The sequence below is a fragment of the Brassica napus genome, chromosome A2 (genome assembly GCF_020379485.1).
Source record: "Brassica napus cultivar Da-Ae chromosome A2, Da-Ae, whole genome shotgun sequence".
Classification (NCBI taxonomy): domain Eukaryota; kingdom Viridiplantae; phylum Streptophyta; class Magnoliopsida; order Brassicales; family Brassicaceae; genus Brassica; species Brassica napus.
In genome coordinates, this window is record NC_063435.1 from 5,625,378 (window position 1) to 5,647,182 (window position 21,805).

At 36.8% G+C, this 21,805-nt stretch overlaps 3 protein-coding genes across 9 annotated transcripts; 2 read left to right on the forward strand and 1 right to left on the reverse strand.

Annotated features, from left to right (window-relative positions):
* Window positions 1-4,207: 4,207 nt before the first annotated feature.
* Window positions 4,208-8,331, forward strand: LOC106390010 (splicing factor, suppressor of white-apricot homolog). 6 transcript variants are annotated; one of them, XM_022701035.2, is made up of 6 exons: window positions 4,530-4,548; window positions 5,074-5,231; window positions 5,364-5,449; window positions 5,685-6,461; window positions 6,575-7,938; window positions 8,035-8,331. In XM_022701035.2, exons 4-6 carry the CDS (start codon window positions 5,712-5,714, stop codon window positions 8,036-8,038), a joined length of 2,118 nt encoding a protein of 705 aa, XP_022556756.1. In that variant the 5' UTR covers window positions 4,530-4,548; window positions 5,074-5,231; window positions 5,364-5,449; window positions 5,685-5,711; the 3' UTR covers window positions 8,039-8,331. The 6 variants fall into 6 exon arrangements, with proteins under 6 accessions (XP_013685837.1, XP_022556756.1, XP_048607392.1 ...); XM_013830383.3 differs by lacking the exon at window positions 5,364-5,449 and having other exon boundaries at window positions 4,208-4,548; XM_048751435.1 differs by having other exon boundaries at window positions 5,074-5,449.
* A 2,136-nt stretch (window positions 8,332-10,467) lies between these two features.
* Window positions 10,468-12,661, forward strand: LOC106420896 (mitogen-activated protein kinase kinase kinase 18). Its single transcript, XM_013861745.3, is given in 2 exon segments — window positions 10,468-12,561; window positions 12,564-12,661. Coding segments are annotated over 2 exon segments (1,449 nt in total). The 5' UTR covers window positions 10,468-11,195; the 3' UTR covers window positions 12,647-12,661.
* Window positions 12,662-15,369: 2,708 nt separating this feature from the next.
* Window positions 15,370-18,838, reverse strand: LOC106390036 (dihydrolipoyllysine-residue succinyltransferase component of 2-oxoglutarate dehydrogenase complex 1, mitochondrial). Of its 2 annotated transcripts, none has more exons than XM_013830430.3 (15): window positions 18,659-18,838; window positions 18,405-18,480; window positions 18,261-18,338; window positions 18,075-18,129; window positions 17,967-17,985; window positions 17,801-17,868; window positions 17,477-17,551; window positions 17,306-17,361; window positions 17,143-17,187; window positions 16,806-17,063; window positions 16,594-16,688; window positions 16,405-16,495; window positions 16,210-16,320; window positions 15,907-16,101; window positions 15,370-15,817 (listed from the first exon to the last, which is right to left on the reverse strand). In XM_013830430.3, the coding sequence occupies exons 2-15, from the start codon at window positions 18,462-18,464 to the stop codon at window positions 15,626-15,628; spliced, it is 1,398 nt and encodes a 465-aa protein (XP_013685884.2). In that variant the 5' UTR covers window positions 18,465-18,480; window positions 18,659-18,838; the 3' UTR covers window positions 15,370-15,625. The 2 variants fall into 2 exon arrangements, with proteins under 2 accessions (XP_013685884.2, XP_048607400.1); XM_048751443.1 differs by having other exon boundaries at window positions 17,801-17,871.
* Window positions 18,839-21,805: the final 2,967 nt, after the last annotated feature.

Here is a 21,805-nt window from a genome sequence, read left to right on the forward strand (position 1 = left end):
GTTTCTTTCTTCCTGCTTTCTCTGTTCTTGCGTAGCAGATACATCCAAAGACTCTAATGTGGCTAATGCTAGGTCGTTTGCTTCTCAGTGCTTCATACGGTGTTTGTTCGATCAGGGACCTCGTCGCAATTCTATTGATTAGATATGTAGCATGCCTTACTGCTTCTCCACATAACTCATTTGGCATACTCATATGTTTAAGCATGCTCCTTGTCATCTCAAGTAGCGTACGATTACGACGTTCAACAACTCCGTTTTGCTGCGGTGAGTATGGAGCTGTCGTGTGTCTATTGATTCCACGTTTATCACAGTAGGATCTGAACTCGTGTGACATAAACTCTCCTCCTCTGTCCGTTCGGAACGTTCTTATGACTCCTTTTGTTTCTTGTTCTGCAAGCGTTTGGAAACTTTTGAATTTCTCAAAAGCTTCACTCTTCTCTTTAAGCAATACTGTCCACATATAACGTGAGGAGTCATCGATTAATACAAATACGTAACGTTTTCCTCCAGGTGTAGGAGGAGTGATAGGACCGCATAAATCTCCATGTACGAGCTCGAGTGGTTGTGTTGCCCTATGCAATGTTGCCTGAGGGAAAGGCTGTCTTGTTTGCTTTCCAAGTAAGCAGGATACGCATGTTTCCTTTTCAATCGTTATGCGTGGTATGCCAATAACCAATTCCTTATTTATCATCATTCTCATGGTTTCGGTATTGACATGACCCAACCTGGCGTGCCATGTTGCAGATTCGCTAGACGAAGGTATCAAGAGGCATTGGACGATATCAGCTTGCAGAATGACCTTATAAAGTCGATTCCTTGATCGTGTCGTCCTTACCATTAGTTCTCCAGATCTATCAAAGAGCATAAGTGTATTATCTTTCATTCTGACCTCGCAACCTGCTTCGGTGGCTTGGCCTAGACTTACGATATTGCTTCGTAGTCCTGGTATATAGTAAACGTTACTCAGCACTTTCTTCTCGCCTCCGCTAAGAATGAACTTGATTGAACCTTTTCCCTTTATATCAATACGAGAGTCGTCCCCGAAGCGAACTTTGCCTGTAATGTCTTCATCGAGTTTGTAAAAGAACCTACGATTTCCACTCATGTGATTGCTGGCTCCGTTGTCTAAGTACCACAAGTTCTCCATTCCTTGCTCGTCTTCGAAAACACTTGGTTTTACCTTCTGTTCGTTAAGATAGACCAATTCGTGCATCATCAAAGCGTCTGCTTCTTCTGTTTCTTCTTCCTTTTTTTCAGTAGTCTCCTGCAATTTGAGTAGTCTGTCGGGACAGTCCGTTGCATAGTGACCTATTTTGTCGCATCGAAAACACGTTATATGGGATGTATCTTTCTCTTGTCCAGGGTTTTGTCCTAGACTTTGCTTATAAGCGTCCCGTTGAGCATAGAAGTTCCACGACCTCTACCTCTTCCTCGCGGATTTGAACGTCCTCCTCGGCCTCTAAAGCCACGACCACCATAGCCATTGTAACCACCTTCTGAGTTAGCGTACATCAACTTCTCTTGATCCTCGTGTTGATTGTCATCTTCTTCACATACTCTTTCCTCGTATGCTTTTAACCGACCGACGATATCTTCGAAACTTGTTGAGTTTAGGTCGAGAACTTGTTCAAGAGAAGCAACAATGTGAATGTATTTCCTTCTTGGTAAGCTCTTTAAAAATTTCTTTACAAGTTTTGATTCCTCTATAATCTCTCCGAGAGACGCAGATTTTGAAGATATTTCGGCTAGCTTGCCAACGAAGGTATCAATCGTGTCTTCGTCTTTCATCTTAAGTCGATCAAAGTCTGCCATGAGTGTCTGAAGCCTAGCTTCTCTTACTCTTTCAGCTCCTACATGTCTAGCCTTAATTGCATCCCATACAGCTTTTGCTGTGTCGAGATCTCCAACCTGTAGCGTTAATGCTTCAGGAATGGATTGAAACAATAAGGCAATAGCCAAGTTATTCTTCTCTTCATCTTTATTTCCTGGATCAACCGATTCCCATACTTTATTCACCTTGAGGGCAACTTTCATTCGCATTGCCCAAACCGTATAGTTTGTAGAACTTAGCATAGGAAATCGAATGGAAGAGGGACCAACCCCCTTCGTACTTATCTCCGATTCATCTTTAATATCACTCATCGTATTATCACTGTTTCGTCGATCTCTTAACTCTTAGGGCTCTGATACCAAATATAGAAATCAAGAGATCGAAATCACAAGAACGAATTCTTATTGCTTTAGAAAATAACTCAAAACTAAAGCTCAATCACTCACACAATCCGTAAGTAATTCATCAACATAAGTATCGCTATATATAAGACTAGTAAACTCCTAATCCTATTCAATCAACACTTTCCATATTTCCTAATCCTTTTAGATATTCATTATCTAGATAGGATTAGGATAGCTTGTGTTTCAAGCTATCGTCAAGCTTACTTCAACAAAACCAACCTATATTAGGGAACTACTACCCATCTCTTGTCTAAACTCATTTTCATTTCGAAAATATCCCTTCCTTCTACTATTTCTTCTGGGTCAGCCGGTACAGTGCGTCAGCCAGTGCGGTGTTAGTCTACAAGATAGATGTGTTTTTTACTAACTCTTTTTTATCATTTCTCTCTTATTTCTCTCTTATTTCTTTATCATTTTATTTTTTCCTAATTTTTTTTCTTCTCCTCTAACTTACACGAACTACATTTTATGTTTTCTAATTTTAATATAAGATTTTCGTGTCAATCTCTAAAAATCTCATTCAGTTCACTTTGAAATTTCACTATATTTTCATTAGTTTCTTTTATTTTAGTTATCTCCAACGTCATTACAAATCTATGTGGTAAAAACCAATTTTTGTGTTCGAACCAAGTTTCTTTTATTTTTAGCTATTTCACATATGGTTTTTAGCTGATAAATTAGTTGAAACATGGTTTTGACTTGATATATTTTTCTCACGAAATGATTTACTATTTGATAAATAATTCGTTACATGATACATGTGATGTTAGCGGATACATAGCTTCATAACAAATTAATGATAAATGTTCCGTATGATATTACAAAAGACTTGTCTATAATTGATATATGGGTTGTGTAATTTATAAATGATTTGATAAGTGAGTTAATATGTTAACTGAGAAATAGTTTATTAACTGATAATTGATTTGTTACTTGTTGGAAATGTTACATGTTTTGTTAGCTGATACATAGTTTGATATCGATAAATTGTTTGTTGGCTTGTATATTATTTGAAACTTGATTTGGTATATGAAAATTGGATTGATACGTAATTTGCGAGTTAATTGTTTTTTGGTAAATGGTTTTTATCTGATCAATGATTTGTTATTTGTGTAGTAATTGATACTTTTTATTTGTTATCTCTGTAGTTAAATGATTGTCTTAGGTCATCGTCTGGTCTATGTTGATACTTCTCGTGCCGAGGAAATTCGTTCTCATCCTTGGACTTCCTCCGGTGCATAAACTTGTTAGAAAATAATTGTAAGTAGCAGATACATTCTTGTTAGATAGTGCAATGTTTGTTAGCTAATACATATTTTGATAACATTTATGTTAGCTGTTATTTACTTAATCACACGATAATATTTATGTTCAATTTTATCAAAATTTTCTTTTTTTTTATTTTACATAATTTATTGGAGAAAAAAGAAGGAAGATAAGAAGAAAGAGAGTGTAAATAAAAGTAAAAGTCCTGAGAAAAAATAAAATAAAAAAAGTAAAGAGAATGTGAGAGTGTAAGAGGAAAGTGAATGTGAAAGTATAATAGGAAAGATAGTGTAAAAAGAAAGAGAGTGTAAAAATGTGTAAGAAAAAAAAGAATGTAAAAATCTGTAAGAATGTGTAAGATGAAAGAAAGTGTAAGAATGTGTAAGAAAAAAGAAAATGTAAAAATGTGTTATAGGAAAAGTAATGTAAAAATGTGTGAGAGGAAAAATAGTGTAAGAATGTGTAAGAGGAAAACAAATATAAAGAAAAGTATTTTTGGAAGTCGAAGGTAAAAAATGTAGAATAATCTACACATATGTCAAATGATGTGTAGATGATTAATTTTGACACCATTTATGTATATCGAGCAAATTCTCTCTAAAAGAATCCTAATTTGTTCTTTATAAGAATGCAGGCCGTTTTGAGTTTCCCTATTCATAAGCATGTACGTCGTTTTCTTCAAACAAACGTTTTCTTATTGAAGTCATCACGAATCTAATCCTCTTTGGGTCAATCAATAATAGTCTGCCCTAAGCTCTTCTCAAAATCATCAATCATCAATGGATCTGGAGATCGTTGGCCGTCACGCTCTCTTCTTCGACGATGATTCGATGGCAACCTTCGTCAACTCCCCGACGGCGCTCGTTGACTGGAACAGCCTTTTCATTGACCGCTACGATGTTCGCCACCTCCTCTCTTCTCTCCCTCCTCCGCGTCCCAAGCGCCGCCGTCCGGTTTCTGACGATCCTAATTTGGATGCTGATCTCGATCACGAGCGTTATCTTGATTTGCCGGCGGATTCTCCGTCTCCGCCGCACGACGAGAGCGGTAAGGATTGCGAGCTTCGTAGGAATCTCTCCGTTTTATCTATAGTTGATTTAGTTCAGACTCTAGGTAGCTATGTTAGAGATGGTAAATCGTTGTAGAGGATGATAACGATTAGTATCAGCTGGATACTTGATTTTTTTTTTGCCTTTTTGAAATTGGATTTTTGTTTGCCTGTGTATTGAATGATTGGAGTAACCTAGTCGTGTTGAGTGTGTTCTTACGCCATGGCGCCAATTTGAATGATTGAGTAACCTAGTCGTGTTGAGTGTGTTCTTAGTTCGATGATTGTGTAACTAAGTCCTAGGTTGCACATTGATGTTTGCTGGTTCTTCTGATTATTACAATCGAATTGCTGCACTTAGTTAAGTTGCACAAATATAACATGAAACTAAGAGACTCTGTTTTAGGGAGTAAATTTTCTCCAATAGTAGTACTTTAGTTATCTTTGTATTCCCTTTTCTTTCTCTGTCCTGCAGTTGGTATGCAGAATTGATCATAATTGTTTTTTTCACTTTTGCTCCCCAGATGCCAATGATGGTTCAGCAAGTACAAATGCCGCTGGTTTTCGTGCTGTCCCCTATTCATACGGAAGCTCCAGTGATTTCAGTGACCAGAAAATTGCTGATACGGAATCTGGGTTTAACCCGCCTTTCCCCGTGCCTGATTATTTACTTCAACACCTGGTAAGTTACTGTTTTGGCAGATTGTTCCCTTTAGAAATATGCGTGCTTTGGTCACTTATTTGGTACTAAACTGATACGGCCATGTAAACATCTGAAAGGTGCATATGTTATTCTAAAATGTCTAAGTTTCAGATTCTCGGAGAAGAGATGGAGTTGTCTAAGGTTGTCATTCACAGTCACCTTTTTTCCTTTCGCTGCCATGACAAGGGGCAGTGCAGGTGGGATTAAGATGATAGAAATTCATGACTTACCAGTAACCTAAAAAATGAGTGCACATCAGATGATGCATCTCTATACAGTTCTGATATTTGCAATTTGTGGTTTCTTCATACTTAAGTGAGATTTCAATATGTATATACATGCGTGTTGTCAAAGGTTCATTCCTTCAAAACCAGGCATCATGAAATTTCACATTACTAACTGTTTTGCCTGTACATTTTTCTCTCATTTCAGCCCCCAACTGAGAAATTACATCAGATCATGGCAAGAACTTCGAGTTTTGTAAGCAAACATGGTGGGCAATCTGAAATTGTCTTGAGAGTCAAACAAGGAGGCAACCCAACATTTGGGTTCTTGATGCCAGACCATCACCTTCACCCTTACTTTAGGTTTCTTGTTGAACATCAAGAGCTCTTGACAGGAAAATCTGCCGTAGAAGATAAGAATATTGAAGGTGGGAAGGATGGTGGAGCTTTGTCCTTGCTTGGTTCAGTTTATGGGACTGTAGAAGACGATGATACTAATGAAGAGTCAGCAAGGGACTGTAAAACAAAGGGTTCTCCGGAAGGTGATGGAGCTGATTCCAGTGGACCTGAAGTGTCAAAAGAAGCTGCAAAGATTGCCACAGTGAGAGATGTAGCCTCTAAGCATTCTCTTCCGTCAAATGATCAAGCACCTTTTATAAAAGGAAACCCTTCTGTCAGCGCAGTTAACGTTGTTGAGAGGAAGCAGATCAATACAGAAGATAAAGTTTCAGAAAAACCTTTGGCTTCTGAAAAGTTGCAATCTTGTACAATGCTGGGACAACCCAAGCTTGAACTGCAAATTGTGGAGCCGCCAGTTGAGATGAAAAGAGCGATTGATAAGATAGTTGACTTCATTCAAAAGAATGGGAAAGAACTTGAGGCTACTCTTGCTGCCCAGGATGTTAAATACGGGATGTTTCCATTCTTACGTCCAGCTAGCTTATACCATGGATATTATCGGAAGGTTCTCCAAGAGGCTGAAGAGGTACACTTCTATTTCATGTTCATACTGCTGATTTTGTGTGTTTTCATGTGCGTGGAAACTTTTTGCGTATAACTTTCACTAATAATATACTCAACGGCTGATTTCTTTTGCAGTTAAGATCATGTAACAGAGGCGATTTTACCAAGAAGGAAGACATGAAGCAAGAGAAGATGGACAGTACTGTGAAAGATGGCAAACCTGCTTTAGGGAGTGGGAGTGTCTTACAGGATGATTCTGCAAAGAGGGAGAAACAAAAAATGGTAAGTGACAAACCAAAGATTGAGTTAAAAAAGGAACCATTCAAGCCCGTCGAACCGCAGATGAGGGTCAATGTAGATGTGAATACTGCTGCAGCTATTCTTGAAGCTGCCAGAAGAGGCATAAGGAATCCCCAGTTAGGGATCCTATCAGGCAAACCCTTGGATGGGACTTCTCAGAGCCTCGGAAATGATGGAAGTAATACTTCTTCTAAGCATCCTGATTTGGCCAAATCTATGGGTCAATTGAATTCTGGCTCGGCAGCTGCTAGTGAAGCTGATTCTTCTGAAGCAGGCTTGTCGAAGGAGCAGAAGTTGAAGGCAGAAAGATTGAAGCGTGCAAAAATGTTTGTGGCCATGTTAAAGCCCGGTGCCCAGGCAGCGCAACAAGCTGAGCCATCGCGAAGCTTATCAGTCGAACCGTTTGTTTCTGGATCAGGTTCTAATGCTGCCAAAGAAGTAGAAGGTGGCTCATATCCATCTGAAGTCTCTGAGAAGAAACAAGCAGATGATGGTAACACTGAAAGACGATCAAAGAGAAATTACCGCTCCAGATCACAGAGAGATGAAGATGATGAAATTGGAGAAGAAGAAGACAATGAGGAGAGCAGCATGGAGGAAGTTACAGAAGATACCAAGACTGAGAAGAAGCATTCAAGTAGAAAACGGCATGATAGTCATAAGAATAAGAAACGACACTCATCCAAGGACACACATTCACGAGACAAGCACAACCATGAGAGCTCCTCGGATGATGAATATCACAGTCGTTCCCGTCATAGGCACAAACACAGCAAATCTTTAGACAGGCATGAGCTGTATGATTCTTCCGACACTGATCGTGAGCACCGATACAGATCTAGTAAGCATAACAAAGATGCTGATTATTCTAAGGACAAGCGTAGCTATCGTCACAAATCCAGGAGGCATCATGATAAGCATATTGATTCATCTGATGATGAGCATCGCAGACACCACCGTCACAGATCCAGTAGACGCAAGCACGAGGATTCTTCAGACGGTGAGCATGGTCATCGACAGAAGTCTAGCAAACGTATAAAGAAAGATGAAAAAAGAGTGGAAGAGGAGAGTGTTTCAAAGTCAGACCAGTCTGATCGTAAAGCTTCTCCTGAAGATAACATCATGCACCCACAAAGCGAACCAACTCAGGTTTCAGATGAGCTAAGAGCCAAAATACGAGCCATGTTAGCTGATACCTTGTAAGTTCGCTGACCATCATATAAAGACATTTTGTTGGTATCTACTAGTATCAGGATAGGGTCTGATCAGTTATTCGGGTTTGGACTGGTTCTCAGGTGAAATGGTCGATGAGCGTCTAGAAGCATAAAGGTCATAGAAGCGATGCCTTTGAGTAAAGGCCAGTCTCTTGAGATGCTTGGACGTAGGGATGAAATTAAGAGTCAGTTTCTCACTTTTGTTGACGTTAGAAAGAAACTCTGCAAGAAAGTCTTTTAAAAAATTTGTGATTGTTGTCAATGTGATAGTGCATTCGTTACTTGAAGCTTACCCTTATTGGATGAACCTTACTTGGCCCCTATTCTCTATTGAAAAGGCAAAATATTAGGAAAAGCCTCCTTTTTTTTGGGTTCGAATCTCTCTTTTAAATTTCATTGGTTGGTGCTTTGCTGAAGGTATCCTTTCAATTGTAAACGCTTATATTTTCTGCTTTTTGTATTTATCAGCCGAAAATACCAATGTCTACTCTTTGCATAGTTCTCAACTTCTCATGACTCATGAGTGCTAAGGAATCTTTGAATTAAGGGTTAGCCTTCAAGTTGATTAAAAAGTAAAAAGATGTCTACAAATATCTTCGGTGTTTTTTTTTCTTTGGTGAAGCAGTATCGAGGTAAATTTAGAAAGAAATAGTTTATAAAACTGTCATTATACATCAAAGTATATATATATATTCCAACACAAAAGAATGTTCAAACTCGTGGCGCTAATTAGAGTTGAGATTTGGTAGGAAATAATACTACATTTTCCATTATTAAAGAAGTTTGTTCTCATATTTTCCAATGATTAATATGTATAGAGGGCTGTATACATTTTTCAAAATAAAATAATACGGCTGTAAACAGATGACACTCCCAACATAGTTCACTTCTGCTAAAATGTTACAAATAGTCGTGCATATATATACTGTTACATATAATTTGTCGCTTTCTCAAGTACATGATGCTAACTATACCCATTCGTTTGATAGCTAACGTAAATTAATTTTGTTTGGTTTTGATAGAAATGCAATAATCGTTTGTTTAGAACATAACCAAACTCTTTACAGGGCTTACAGCGCCTTTATAACGTGAAATTGTGAAGTTTCAGTTAACGTTAGTGTTAGATATTAGTAATACTTTGACCTTTTTTCACGTTTCCAAAAACATTGCAACGGAAAAAGCATGCACCAAACTAATCAATAGAAGTTGAGATTAACAGAATAGTAAGAGAACACAAACAAACGAATGTGTATTCAAGAACAAGAAACCTTTGCTAATAACGCTATTTATAACATAGCGTGATTTTACTTTTCACCTTCACGTTTTCAAAAAGCCTTTTATTTTTCTTCACGCTCCCAGTCACATGTATGAAGCTGCGTTACTTTGTTATAGCCGTCCATTCCCCACAAAGACAAAAAAAGTTGCAATGATTAATAATGATCTCTTAGCTAGAATTCGAATATTTAATTCTTGGATATAAATTTAAATAAAATGGTCTGAATCCAACTGTATTCCTTAAGCAAAGTAGAGATGCGAATCAGCTCCCGCAATACCTTCTTTCTTTTTTCATTATAATCTTCTTGCATAGCATAACCCCAGCTTGCATTCTAATTAAAGAAATTTCACATAATGAAGCGGCACATAACCCGCTTTTGTGGATATATGTGAGAATGTTTTTATGTATATTTGAAAATGAAAATCACTATGAGACTTTTGAACTTTGTTTTTCAGTTTCGCTTTTGTTATTAGTTCTTTTAGAAAAATTGAGACATGGATTAACTAACAAAATTTAATTTCCCACAACAATAGACTAAACTCTCACCACGCTAATCCCCGCAATTAGCTTGAGATCCCGCCACGTGACGCATGCTCTAATTTTAACTTATTGTTTTCGTTTTGTTTTCGCCTTATTATTGGTGGATCAAAGTTACGGCGCCGTCCACTCTGGCGTCATGCCGTCAAAGCTGTCATCATCCAATCTCTTCCAGCCACGTGTTAAAATTCACACAATAAGCATCCCCTTTCACCCAATTGGCTCTGCCACACAAAATGTTTGAGAAACAACCACAAAAAGTAAGAGCTCCACCAATTTTTTTTATAATGTACATTAGTGATAAGAAAAGTTAATAGAGGATTTATATCAACAGGGTATTTTCTTAAGATATCAAATAACCAGATGAACAAATAAGACTAGTGACTTTATAATTATTAATTAATGGGATTTACATATAGGATTTTATGCATAAAGAGATATCAACATGTATAAAATGCCAGGCACATATATTTAGATATGGTATATCAAACAACCAGAGCATGATTTTTTCTTATTTATTAAATACAGCATCACGGAAGAGGTTATCTAAATATCTGCCATGAATAGTATTTTAATGAAATGAATATTGTTTTTAATGAAAGAGATCATCAATATATATCATGAATCTGCAATAAAGAGTATACTAATGAAAGGAATATTGTTTAAATTTACTTAAAAGATTAGTTCCTAGAAATAAAAAGTATTGTCTATTAAGCAAATAAATGTCGCAAATCACTTGACATTAGAGTATATACAACAATGCCGATATCCAAAATAAGGCTATTGTTATCCTTTTGTTATTTTTCACAATACCATATATATACCAAACTAATCAATCATAATTTCTTATCACAACTTTACAACATCAAAAGTGTATTTAATGGTATACATGGTGGGTAACCGACTGAAAATTCAAAATTGATGGGCAATTATCCATTTCATTTTTTGTACCTTTGTGCTTGAATTATGTGCCACTCTACCAACCAAAAACAGTTAAACATTTCTTAACGACTTGTCTTTGACGTGAAAATAAACAACTAATGAGACTCTTACCAACGTAATTGTAATGCGATTTGGATCTTTGTTATATAACGTCTGCTAATAACATTCAAGAACATGATTAAGTCGTGATGGTTCCTTAATGGAATAACTTAACCAATGATCAAGTCATATTTTATTCCCTTTTTTAACGACTGGCATCTTTGAATTCGAAGTTAAACGGCTGTATCAGATCTATAAGATAACAATAATTAATCTAAAATTAAAAGTGAAAGATAAGGTAAAGTTTTGGTGCTTAATAATTGGAGGAGAGACGAATAAAAGTTTTAAAGAAAGTTGTCATCTCTGTTCAGATTTTGAATTAAGACACACCATAACCTCATGCCAAAGTCATTTACATCACACATATAAGACTTGTGTTGTGTCATGTATGTATATATATAAACAACAATCACATCATAACTCTTTGCTTAAACAATTCAAAACCTCTCTCTCTCTCTCTACAAGTTTACTTTCTCTATCTATCTCCTCTGTTTTTTTTTCTTGCTCTGCTCCAATGGAGGAACAAAACTGGATAAGAGGACCAATCATAGGTCAGGGCTCAACGGCCACTGTCTCACTAGCAATCACAAACTCCGGCGAGTTCTACGCCGTCAAATCCGCTGAGTTTTCTTCGTCGGCGTTTTTGCAGAGAGAAGAATCGATTCTCTCGAGTCTGAGCTCTCCTTACGTGGTCAAGTACATTGGCTCTAACACAACGACGGAGAACGACAAACAGATGTACAATCTCCTGATGGAGTACGTTCCCGGCGGGAGTATTCACGATTTGATCAAAAACTCCGGCGGGAAGTTGCCGGAGCCGGCGATCAGATCCTACACGCGTCAGATATTGAAAGGTTTGATGTATCTTCACGGTGCAGGGATTATTCATTGCGATTTGAAGAGTCAGAATGTTATGATCGGAGGAGAAACTGCGAAGATCGCCGATTTGGGATGCGCTAAAATGGCGGGAAACGGGAGTTTGGAGTTTTCCGGTACACCGGCGTTTATGTCGCCGGAGGTGGCGCGTGGTGGAGAGCAGAGTTTTCCGGCGGATGTGTGGGCTTTGGGGTGTACGGTGATAGAGATGGCTACAGGGCTAAGTCCTTGGCCGGAGCTAAACGACGTCGTCGCTGCGGTTTACAAGATTGGGTTCACCGGTGAGTCGCCGGAGATTCCGGAGTGTTTGTCGGAGAAAGGTAAAGACTTTTTGAGGAATTGTCTTAGAAGAGATCCGAAAGAGAGATGGGTAGTTGAAGAGTTGCTTAAACACCCGTTTCTAGAGGAAAAGGACCAAACTCAATCTCTGTCTCTGTCTTGTCTGAATACTTCTTCTCCTAGTACTGTGTTGGATCAATGTTTTTGGGATTCATGCGAAACCTCGAGAAGTCGATTAGTCCAAGAGGAACACGTAGACACATTTGCACCGACTGATCGGATCAAGAAACTGGTCGGAGATGATAATTCCGGCGAACCGGAGTGGATTACGGCGGAGGATGGTTGGACTGAAGTTAGAGGCAACGGTGAGATGGAGAAACGTAATGAAGACGATGTGAGTTGCGTCGAAGCAACGTCATTGGAGGAAGCCGAAGTGGGAGGGTATGAGAATTGGATCTTGGATCAAGAGGACAGCTTGTTCTTGGAATATTCTTCCACTGAGATCAACATTTTTTATTTTTACCTTTGTAACCTCTTTGAAGAGGATAATATAATTCTTTGTTATAATCATCTTGAAGATGGTTTTGTACATGTTCTTGATATAATCGTAATAATAATCATTTCTTTAGCCACGTTACAATTCTACAAGTTCTAGTTTATGTATCACAGTCGATACCGTTTTGACAATTACACCAAAAACAATAGTGGCAATTTTATAGACATTATCCAACTATCCAAGGTTTGACGATAATTATTGTTGACAATAATCGGTGATTATGTAACACTTATGACTTGTCATCCTTGCTTATTGATTATTTGTTGCATTATTTGGTTCCCATATATTGAGCTCTCCTAGTCTCCTTACATGGTCAAGTAGATTCTATTTAAATCAGTGTCAGCTAGATGATCATTTCACTCTACAAAAATAACAATTTATATTTAGAAATTAACAATTTGTAAGCTCTCACTACTTGAACTGAATGTTTATAGAAATTATAATAATGATCATTTACTTGTAAACTTTAGATAGTTAAACTTTTTGAAAGGTGGTAACTGGTAATATAGGAGAAAGTCTAGTTACAAAAAAAAAAGAATATATATATATATATATAAGTCGTGGTCGGTTGATATGCGTTTCTGGTAAGGAAGTTAAGTACGGAAACCACTCTACATAATGAGATTGACTTTATACAAAGTCCACTTATTATTTTATCTTCACTTATTTTTAGTTTGATCTAACATCTATTATTCTAATACTCTTCTGTGCTTACCAAAACCACAAAGGAGTTTCATTCAAATGTGAAAGCATGAGACTTTGCTTGGGATCTATAACCAAAATTGGCGTTTACTTTCTGCACACTAAGCAAAAGGTGGTATTACTTGACCAAGTTCATTCACGTTTGACTTATATCTCAATTACCGAAGTCGTCAGTCGTCACAAGTTAGCTATTTCTTATATACATTCGAGAAAAGTAGTTTGTTGTTTTGTAACTTGTGTTTTAGTTAAAATAGTATATATAATTCTTAAACCAAAATTTCCAATTATAAAACTTCCAACTCAAACTTGTTAATCTGATTTAAAATCATTTTTTCTTAAAATGTTGATATTTATACCAAGTTGTGATGCCCGATGATTCCCAATTGAAAAGGAGTAACCCTATGGATATATGCTATGAATCGATTCCTCTCAAATGTATAATTATTTAGTTATTTTAACCATTTATAATAATATCACATTTTAGATAAATTAGAGAATCTGCTAAATGGATTATTCCATAGCTACACTAACCCTGAAAACATTAATATAATGTTTTTTTTCGACATCACATTAATAGAATGTTAAAATCTCAGATAACTCACATATCATAAAAAGATCTATACTTATATATGTAAGTATATTTTGAAAATTCAAGATATATTCGACATAAAACATTAGACAATTTCCTCAAATATCAATTTTTAAGTTTTGTCACCAAAATAGCTATAAAAATGAACCAACATAGCCTTTTTATTTTTATTTTTTAATATTTTTTTTTATTTTTTTTAATTTGAAACCACACTCCAAAACTTTTCAGGTACTTTGGAGACTTATCAGATTTCGGGTAAAATCCATACTTAAATAAAGACCTGCAGATCCAAAAAAATACTCAATAGTTACTTTGTCCTGGGCTCAAACCCGAACCAATATCAATGCGTTGTTAGTATATATATATTTTTAGTTAGATTTTAATTAAAAAAAAATCTGTGCTTTAAACACGGGTCAAAATCTTGTTTATCCTTTAATAAAATTTTCTTTTAATTATTTTATTATTTGAAAACTATTTTTATGAAAATAAACTAAAAGCGGTTATTGCTTTTAGTCCACCAAGCCAAGAGAGAGACTGCATCCCTTGCCTTCGCTAGCTCTTTTGGTTTCCTTTTCTCTAAAACGTTTTGCTATCTTGATTTTCAAATCAAAAGATATAACGGGGAAGTAATCGCACATTTTAAGCCTATCTTATTCAAACACCGTACAAAAAATAAACTATCTAAAGAAAGTCGGTCAAGTGTTCCACTTAATGTCCAAAAGGTTGATGGTGAATCGGTCATTAAAGGATGACTCTACGTCGATGTCAAAATGACCTCATGCATGATAAAAGTCAAATACATCTTTTATATAAATGGGAGAAAAAGTCAAAATTTATCAAACTTTTTAGTGATAAAAGGGTTTGGTGACAACCATTAATTAACAACACGTGCATATATTGCTATAATTCCACCAACTGATCAACTTATATCGCTTCTGCCTTTTGTGCAATATAGATTTACAATTGCCAACAAATTCAACGAAGACATCCCTTAATTTTCTCAAGTTCACTAAGAAAAGACTAACACAAGACGGCAATATTTGTTTCTTTCTAGAATAATTTAAGAGCCTTTGTAAATGACATATAATTTAAAAGGTTGAGGTTAGAAAAGGTGGAAGTGGTGTCGTTGGCACACACTGACTACACCATAGACCATCTTTCAAAATATAGTTTTGCTCATCTTTCATGCATTCCAGTTGGATTGCATGAGTGGGATGTGTAGAGAGACCTTAAACCCTTGTACATTTCAACAATTCAAATCATTTTTTTTTTTGCATAATGTTGAAATCCGGAGCGTGGACCCGTCAGATAATAAGCAGTCTGACTTTCATAAATTTGTAGCATAAGGAACCTTCAACCTCTAAAGCATCGATCCAAGAACGTTAAGCCGTTATCTCAGGTGTCACCTATCAGATCCTTAAGCGAAGACAAGAATTCACGTCTCTTAACTCTATTTCTAATTTATTAAACACAAACGATGCTGGTACCTCGAGCCATCAGCAAAGAAAAAGACTGGTATATCCACAGAATCTCATCATAAATAATTTACGGAAATGAAAATGTTTTACCCAATAGAAACCAGTGGCATTATTAAAAAAAATGTAACATTTCGTTTAAACTGTATATATGAATAAAAAACTGAATACACCGATGCTTCACCTGCCCGGTAAAATCTCTTGGAACTATTACGAAACTCCAAAAAAAAAAAGAAAAGTTTTTTTCTTCAAAGTATCTTTCACATTGCATGGTTACCTGAAAGGAAACTGGTAGAAAAAGACAAAGAGACTTGTCATCTCTTCTGGTCTCGGATCTTTATTCATATGTCGAGAAGAAGCCTCTGGGGATCTTCCACAACATCCTTAATACGGCGCAAGAAATACACAGCCTCTCTCCCATCAATAAGCCTATGATCATAGGTCAGCGCCACGTACATCATTGGCCTCGGTACCACGCTTCCTCCCACAACCATTGGACGTTGCACGATTGAATGCATTCCAAGAATAGCAGACTACAAATGAAAGATTTGTTTTGCGTTAGCAAGGGGACAAAACCAGTTTCCTTTGTTCAGGTTTTAGTATCGTGAGGATTGAACCGAACCTGAGGAGGGTTGATAATAGGAGTGCTTATGAGACTTCCATAGACACCACCATTTGATACTGTGAATGATCCTCCAGCCATCTCGTCGATTGATATGGTTCCTTCATTGGCCTTCTTAGCAAGAGAGTTTATCGTTTTCTCTATGTCCGCAAAGTTCATCTGGTCAGCACCTCTGATGACTGGAACCACAAGACCCTGAACACAGAAAAAGGATCAATTACTACTACTACCTTACCTCTAAACCCTAAGATGGTATTGCCATGCAGTGTTTGGATATTTACGAAGAAAATTGCAGAAACAAACCTTAGAGGTACCAACAGCAATACTGATATCTACGTAGTCTCTGTAAATGATGTCATCTCCGTCGATAACGGCATTTACTACTGGTTGGGCCTGGAGGGCACTAACAGCAGCCTGTAAAGGGTTAAAGAAGATTACTATAACCGTAAAGTTCTGATATAATGATTAGTTAAGGAAATCTTTTAATTTCAGTCGTACTTTAATGAAACCAGACATAAGCCCCAACTTCACTCCGTGCTTTTCAAAAAATGCATCCTTGTATTGAGATCGGAGCTTCATCAGATTTGTCCTACGTGAGAAAGGAAAACCATGTTGATGAACTAACAGTTGGGTAATAATTGAATATTGATAAGAGACATCATCATGAGTTTTTTAGCGGTAACTCACATATCAACTTCATTGAACGTTGTTAACAACGCAAAAGTGTTTTGAGAGTCTTTCAACCTAGTCGCCACACGTTTGCGGAGTCTTGTCATAGGAACCTGCAATGTTGTAAAGATGCCATATAATCAAATCATGCTAATGGAAATAGCTTTTCCCTCACAGGGAAAAGGATCAGACATCATAAAAGTAAAGACTAAATGACACAGTTTACATACCCGTCTTTCCCTATCCTTGGGAGGAAGCTGCGGTTCTTTAGCTGACTGTTTAGTCGGCGGTGGAGGTGATGGTGCCTTGGGCTTCTCCGCAACTTTAGTACTTTCAACTTTGAGAGCCTCGGCAGGAGGAGAAGGCTTGGCAGCAGGCTTCTCTGCTACCTTTTCTGAGGGTGCAACATGAGACACAGCATCTGCAGACGTCGAAATAATAGCTACCTTGTTTCCAGGTTCTACAGTGTCTCCTTCTTTGACAAGAAACTGCATAAAAGGAATAAGTAGTTAGGTATATGGACGCAGGAGAAGAACCCCAGAAACAATAAATGACACAAAAATTTACCTCTTGGATCACACCGCTTGCTGGGCTAGCAATATCTATTGTCACCTATACAACATAAATGAATCAAACACAATGGTTATAAAAAACTACACCAGAAACCTGAAAGAACATCTGCTGGGGAAACAGAAACATGGAGATAACAAAGCAAGTAATTGATTGATACCTTGTCAGTTTCAATTTGTGCAATAGCCTCGTCAGCCTCTACTCTGTCACCAGGTTCTGCAAGAACAACAAAAGAAGTACCGTTTAATAAAAATATTAGATACACACTCTACATACTCTACATGCACCGGAATGAAAAAAACAATGATGAAAAATGCGAAGAAATGCATACTCTTGAGAAAGTTGGCCAAGGTTCCATCGGTGATGGATTCACCCATGTGAGGCACAACAGCTTCAACGACATCTCCTTCAATAACATATACAAAAAAAAAGTGTCAAAAAGGCATAGAGATAGAAGCAACCATAACAACAGAGAGCAAAACCCAATTCGAGACATACGTTCAATAAATGAAACTAATATTTGATGATATGCATAAGCTATCCAAACATTGGTGGTGCATTTATAAAGGTTCACTTGGATAAGCTACTGTGAGTTCCAAAACATGGGAAACAAAACGTAACTACAAGTAACAGAATATAGCTATAGCAAACATACCGCTATCAGATGAGTAAGGCCTGACCCATTTCTGCAGGGTTGTGCCTTGGAAGCTGCTGAACACAGTCCTACACACATGAATATTAAATTTTGTAAGGTAGAAAGTACAAGAAATGTAAGAAATTTTAATACCATAGATAAACAAAACAAAACTGAGGATGCTAACCTCGAGCACTCTGAACACCCTGCAAATAAGAGAAGAATCCGTTAAATCAAAGGGCCTTAAGAACCAGCAAGAGAATCACAACAACAACAAAGGTTCAGTAATAAAAACCTGGGCAAGAACGATGATGGAAGCTACGAGCATCGGTTCCACGAGGCACCAGAGTCTGAACAAATTCAAACAACACTTAGCTTGGTCATTGAAGAAACACAAAGGATCACATGTATAGAGATCATCAAGTGATATTTCCCCAAACTACAAAACATAATCTGGACCGAATCGAGAAGAAAGGCGTACCTGCGTTGCAGCAAGATAATGAAAGCTTTGTGTTGTTGACGCTACAACACGAGAAGATTGCAGCGACTTCCCCAATCCCTGAGATAGAGAGAGAGATCAATCAATATCTCACAATAACATGGAACGAATCTAAGGAAGACTCACCGAAGCAGAGGAGCCTCCTCCTCGAGTGGAAGCTCTCCTTATCACAGCACGCAACATCATCGCTCCCGCCGAATCTCTGTTATTGTTTTTTTCAAAATCAAATCGGTGAGATTCAACACTCTAATCATAACGCCAAATCCATTTTGTCGATTTTTTTTTCAAACAAACAAAATTGTTCAGATTCGTAATCTAACCGTTGAAGATTTTCACACAAATCAACAGTAGAGAGAGAGAGAGAGAGAGAGAATGATTACCAACTTTTAACGCGGAATGAGAAAGCTAGGGTTCGTTCCCACAAACTCAACGAGAGAGAAGACTCGTGTGACTTTTCTGAGCTTTGAGCAATTCTCCAGATGAATATGGCAACTTCACCGGATTCTTCCACGTGTCATTTTCCCTTTTCTGATTAAAATGAATATATATGCACATTAAATGAATATTCGGATCACCGGTGTGAAGTATTATTATTAACTAGGTCTGAGCGTTTTTAACTCAATCCAAAGTATCTACCTAGATCCGAACCGGAAAAACCGAAACCGAACTGTTATACAAAAATATCCGAACGGGACTTATGAGTTTAGTACTTTAGTGTTTGGTTATAATCCGAATCGAACCGACATCCGAACTAGGATCCGAAGATATCCGAAATTAGTTAAATATGTTAAAGTTTTTATATATTTAAGATGATTTAGATATTTTAGGATATTCAAAATATTTTTTTAGTTTGTTTTAATTGTTATTTTGAATATTTTTTAGTTAATTTAGATAGTTTAACTAATTTTTTAATTAGATTTATAAACCATTTATATATTTTGAAAAAAAAATTGTCAATTTTGAAAGTCTAAAAAATATATTTTTGGACGATTTTAAACATTGGTTACATCCGATCCGAACCGAATCCGGAAGGAACCAAACCGAAACCGATCCGATAATTAGTAAAACCCAAATGGTACTTCTGAGCATAACACTGAAAATCCGAAAATTCGAATTATCCGGACCGAAATCGAACGGTCCACCGAACTCCCATGTCTATTATTGACAGAGAGAATGCATAAAACGCTGACGTTTCATTAACACAAACCGGCCCATGGGCCCATAATATTACCAAAAACAAATTGATTAGTCACTCACTTTTCAAAAGTGATGTCTTAGACCAGCATTAACGCAAGGAAAGAAAGGGAAAACTGAGTTCTTATTTTTTATTTTATTTTTTTTATCTTGTCTAATTTAAAAAATAAAAAATAGATCAATCGCGGGCCGCCACGTTTCAGTAGGGCCCACGAACAGTACATAAATTTTACCACATTCGCCTTTTGCATAAGAGGAAGAAGAGATGGGTTTTAACTTTTTGGTGGACCCCATAGCTCTTAAAATTCTTTAAGAGTTTGCGTTAATGCTGCTCTTACTCCTCACTTTTCACAATCTTATACATTTTCATTTCATCAAATTCAAGTTCCCATCTAACAAATGTTTTGAATTTACAGTTACCACTTACCAACCAATTGATCAGCCTAAAACCCATAACAAAAATATATTGAGAAATGACTCAAAATAAACAAATGAAATAAATATGAAAAGAATTTCAGATTAGAGTCCCATTATCAGGTCTAGGAGGTTTCTTTGCAAACAGAGACGACTTTCCATCAAAAGGACTAGAGAATGATTGGTGCGGGCTCGGTTCCCTACTCTTCTGTTCAGTTTCTGATGGAACTCTCTTCTGGTTTCCTTCTCTACCACGGAAGATGAAGCCGAGTCTCTTGAACAGCCGTTTTGTTTCGTTCCCGTTTGATGGCGACTCCTCTGTCGTCTGCTTCATTGATCTCAACACTTCTTCTGGACGTTTTAACATTGTTTCTACGGTCTCATAGACCTACCAATACCAAAGACAAAACAATCCAAATGTATGATTAGTGATCATGATGCTTCATATCCACATGCCTTTTACTTTTGTTGTCTGTTAAAATATTCTTTTTAAGTCTTATCAATATTATGAGATTTCCAGACATTTGCACAAGGTTACCTGGTAGAGATCATCAAGCTTATCAGTGCATGCGCCTCCCTGGCAAATCGCCACTACATACTCCTTGCATTCGAAGAAAAGCTTTGTCAAGTCTTCGTTTGTGGCTACTACTGGCTCCACCATTACAAATCCCAGGGCAACCTGTACATTTTATAACCATCCCAATCCTCAATGTGCTCTTTATAGCTAAAATTATATAATAAAAACATCAGGAAATTAGCAAAAAAAACTAGGAAAAATGGTTATCATAAATTAGGGGTTAATTACATCAATCACTCTACTTATGTAAATTATGCATACGAACTGAAGACACTTCTTCTAGACCAAGCTGCACTGCGACCTTACAATTTTACAAAGACAAAAAAATAAAAGAAAGGATGCGATTTGATGGGGGGGGGGGGGGGGGGGAACTTACAAGAGAAACAAACAGCTGCTCGAATAATTCAGCAGCTGGAATATCTTCCAAAGAATTCAAAATTCCTTCCCTGTTACAGATTTTGTGAGAGATACCATGAGTGATCAAACACATGATCCACTAACCACAATGTATAATTTGGCATGTTATTGACACTTACACAGCTAAATCTTCATCATAGAGAGGAGTTTGTTTAACAGTAGGCAGTGGTTTAGCTGTTTCCCACAGCTCACGCCATAAATTACATAATATCACATAAAAGTTGCAAAGATAGTTCAGAGCAAGACTTGAAAGATTACATATTATGGTTTAACCACACAAAGAGAACTGAGACACTGGTAAATCGTATGAGAACGAAAAACAGGTTAAAAGGTCGAACCCTCTTTTTGCATCCTGGTACTTAATTGACCTCGTAGGGGAGAAGAGTCAACTCCAGAAGAGGTATCATTCTCAGTCCAGTCTGAAGGAGAATGGCATCTCACAAAATCTTCCAAAATACAACCAGGATTTGCTGCCTAAAAGATAAGCAAATACAAATCTAATATGAACACTAGACTCCAAACATCACATCGCTAAGATTATTCACTTTTAAACAACCACCTTGAAAGCCTGCATGTCAGACAAGAGTTGAGAACACCCAGCTCCTATGCTGAGCCATAAGAAAGACAACAATCCAATCCAATTAAAATATCTATTTTTAAAACAATATTTCACATTTAAAATAAATTAAATCATATTTTAAATGTGAAATACCTTTTAAAAAATATTTTTGTTGTAAATCAATTTTAGAAATCAAAATTTTATTTTTTGGATATAAAAATAATTTTATGATATTATTAAATAAAATAAATTAATTAATTATATATTTTTTTAATTTTATAAATTATAAATGCAAATGTTTTTTTAAAAGCTTCATATGAGAGCATTGGCCGGTGAGCGTTTGGAGAGCATTAGCATTTAGTAAAT

What these genes read in the sequence shown, in the direction of transcription:
- LOC106390010 (XM_013830383.3), top strand. Translation starts at nt 4,281, where the DNA reads ATGGATCTGGAGATCGTTGGCCGTCACGCTCTCTTCTTCGACGATGAT. An exon ending in TCCGCCGCACGACGAGAGCG is followed by an intron (nt 4,549 to 5,073) that starts GTAAGGATTGCG and finishes TTTGCTCCCCAG; the next exon opens with ATGCCAATGATGGTTCAGCA. An exon ending in ATTATTTACTTCAACACCTG is followed by an intron (nt 5,232 to 5,684) that starts GTAAGTTACTGT and finishes CTCTCATTTCAG; the next exon opens with CCCCCAACTGAGAAATTACA.
- LOC106390036 (XM_048751443.1), bottom strand. Translation starts at nt 18,464, where the DNA reads ATGATGTTGCGTGCTGTGATAAGGAGAGCTTCCACTCGAGGAGGAGGC. An exon ending in TTATGTCTGGTTTCATTAAA is followed by an intron (nt 16,321 to 16,404) that starts GTACGACTGAAA and finishes AACCCTTTACAG; the next exon opens with GCTGCTGTTAGTGCCCTCCA. An exon ending in TTGCTGTTGGTACCTCTAAG is followed by an intron (nt 16,102 to 16,209) that starts GTTTGTTTCTGC and finishes TTCTGTGTTCAG; the next exon opens with GGTCTTGTGGTTCCAGTCAT.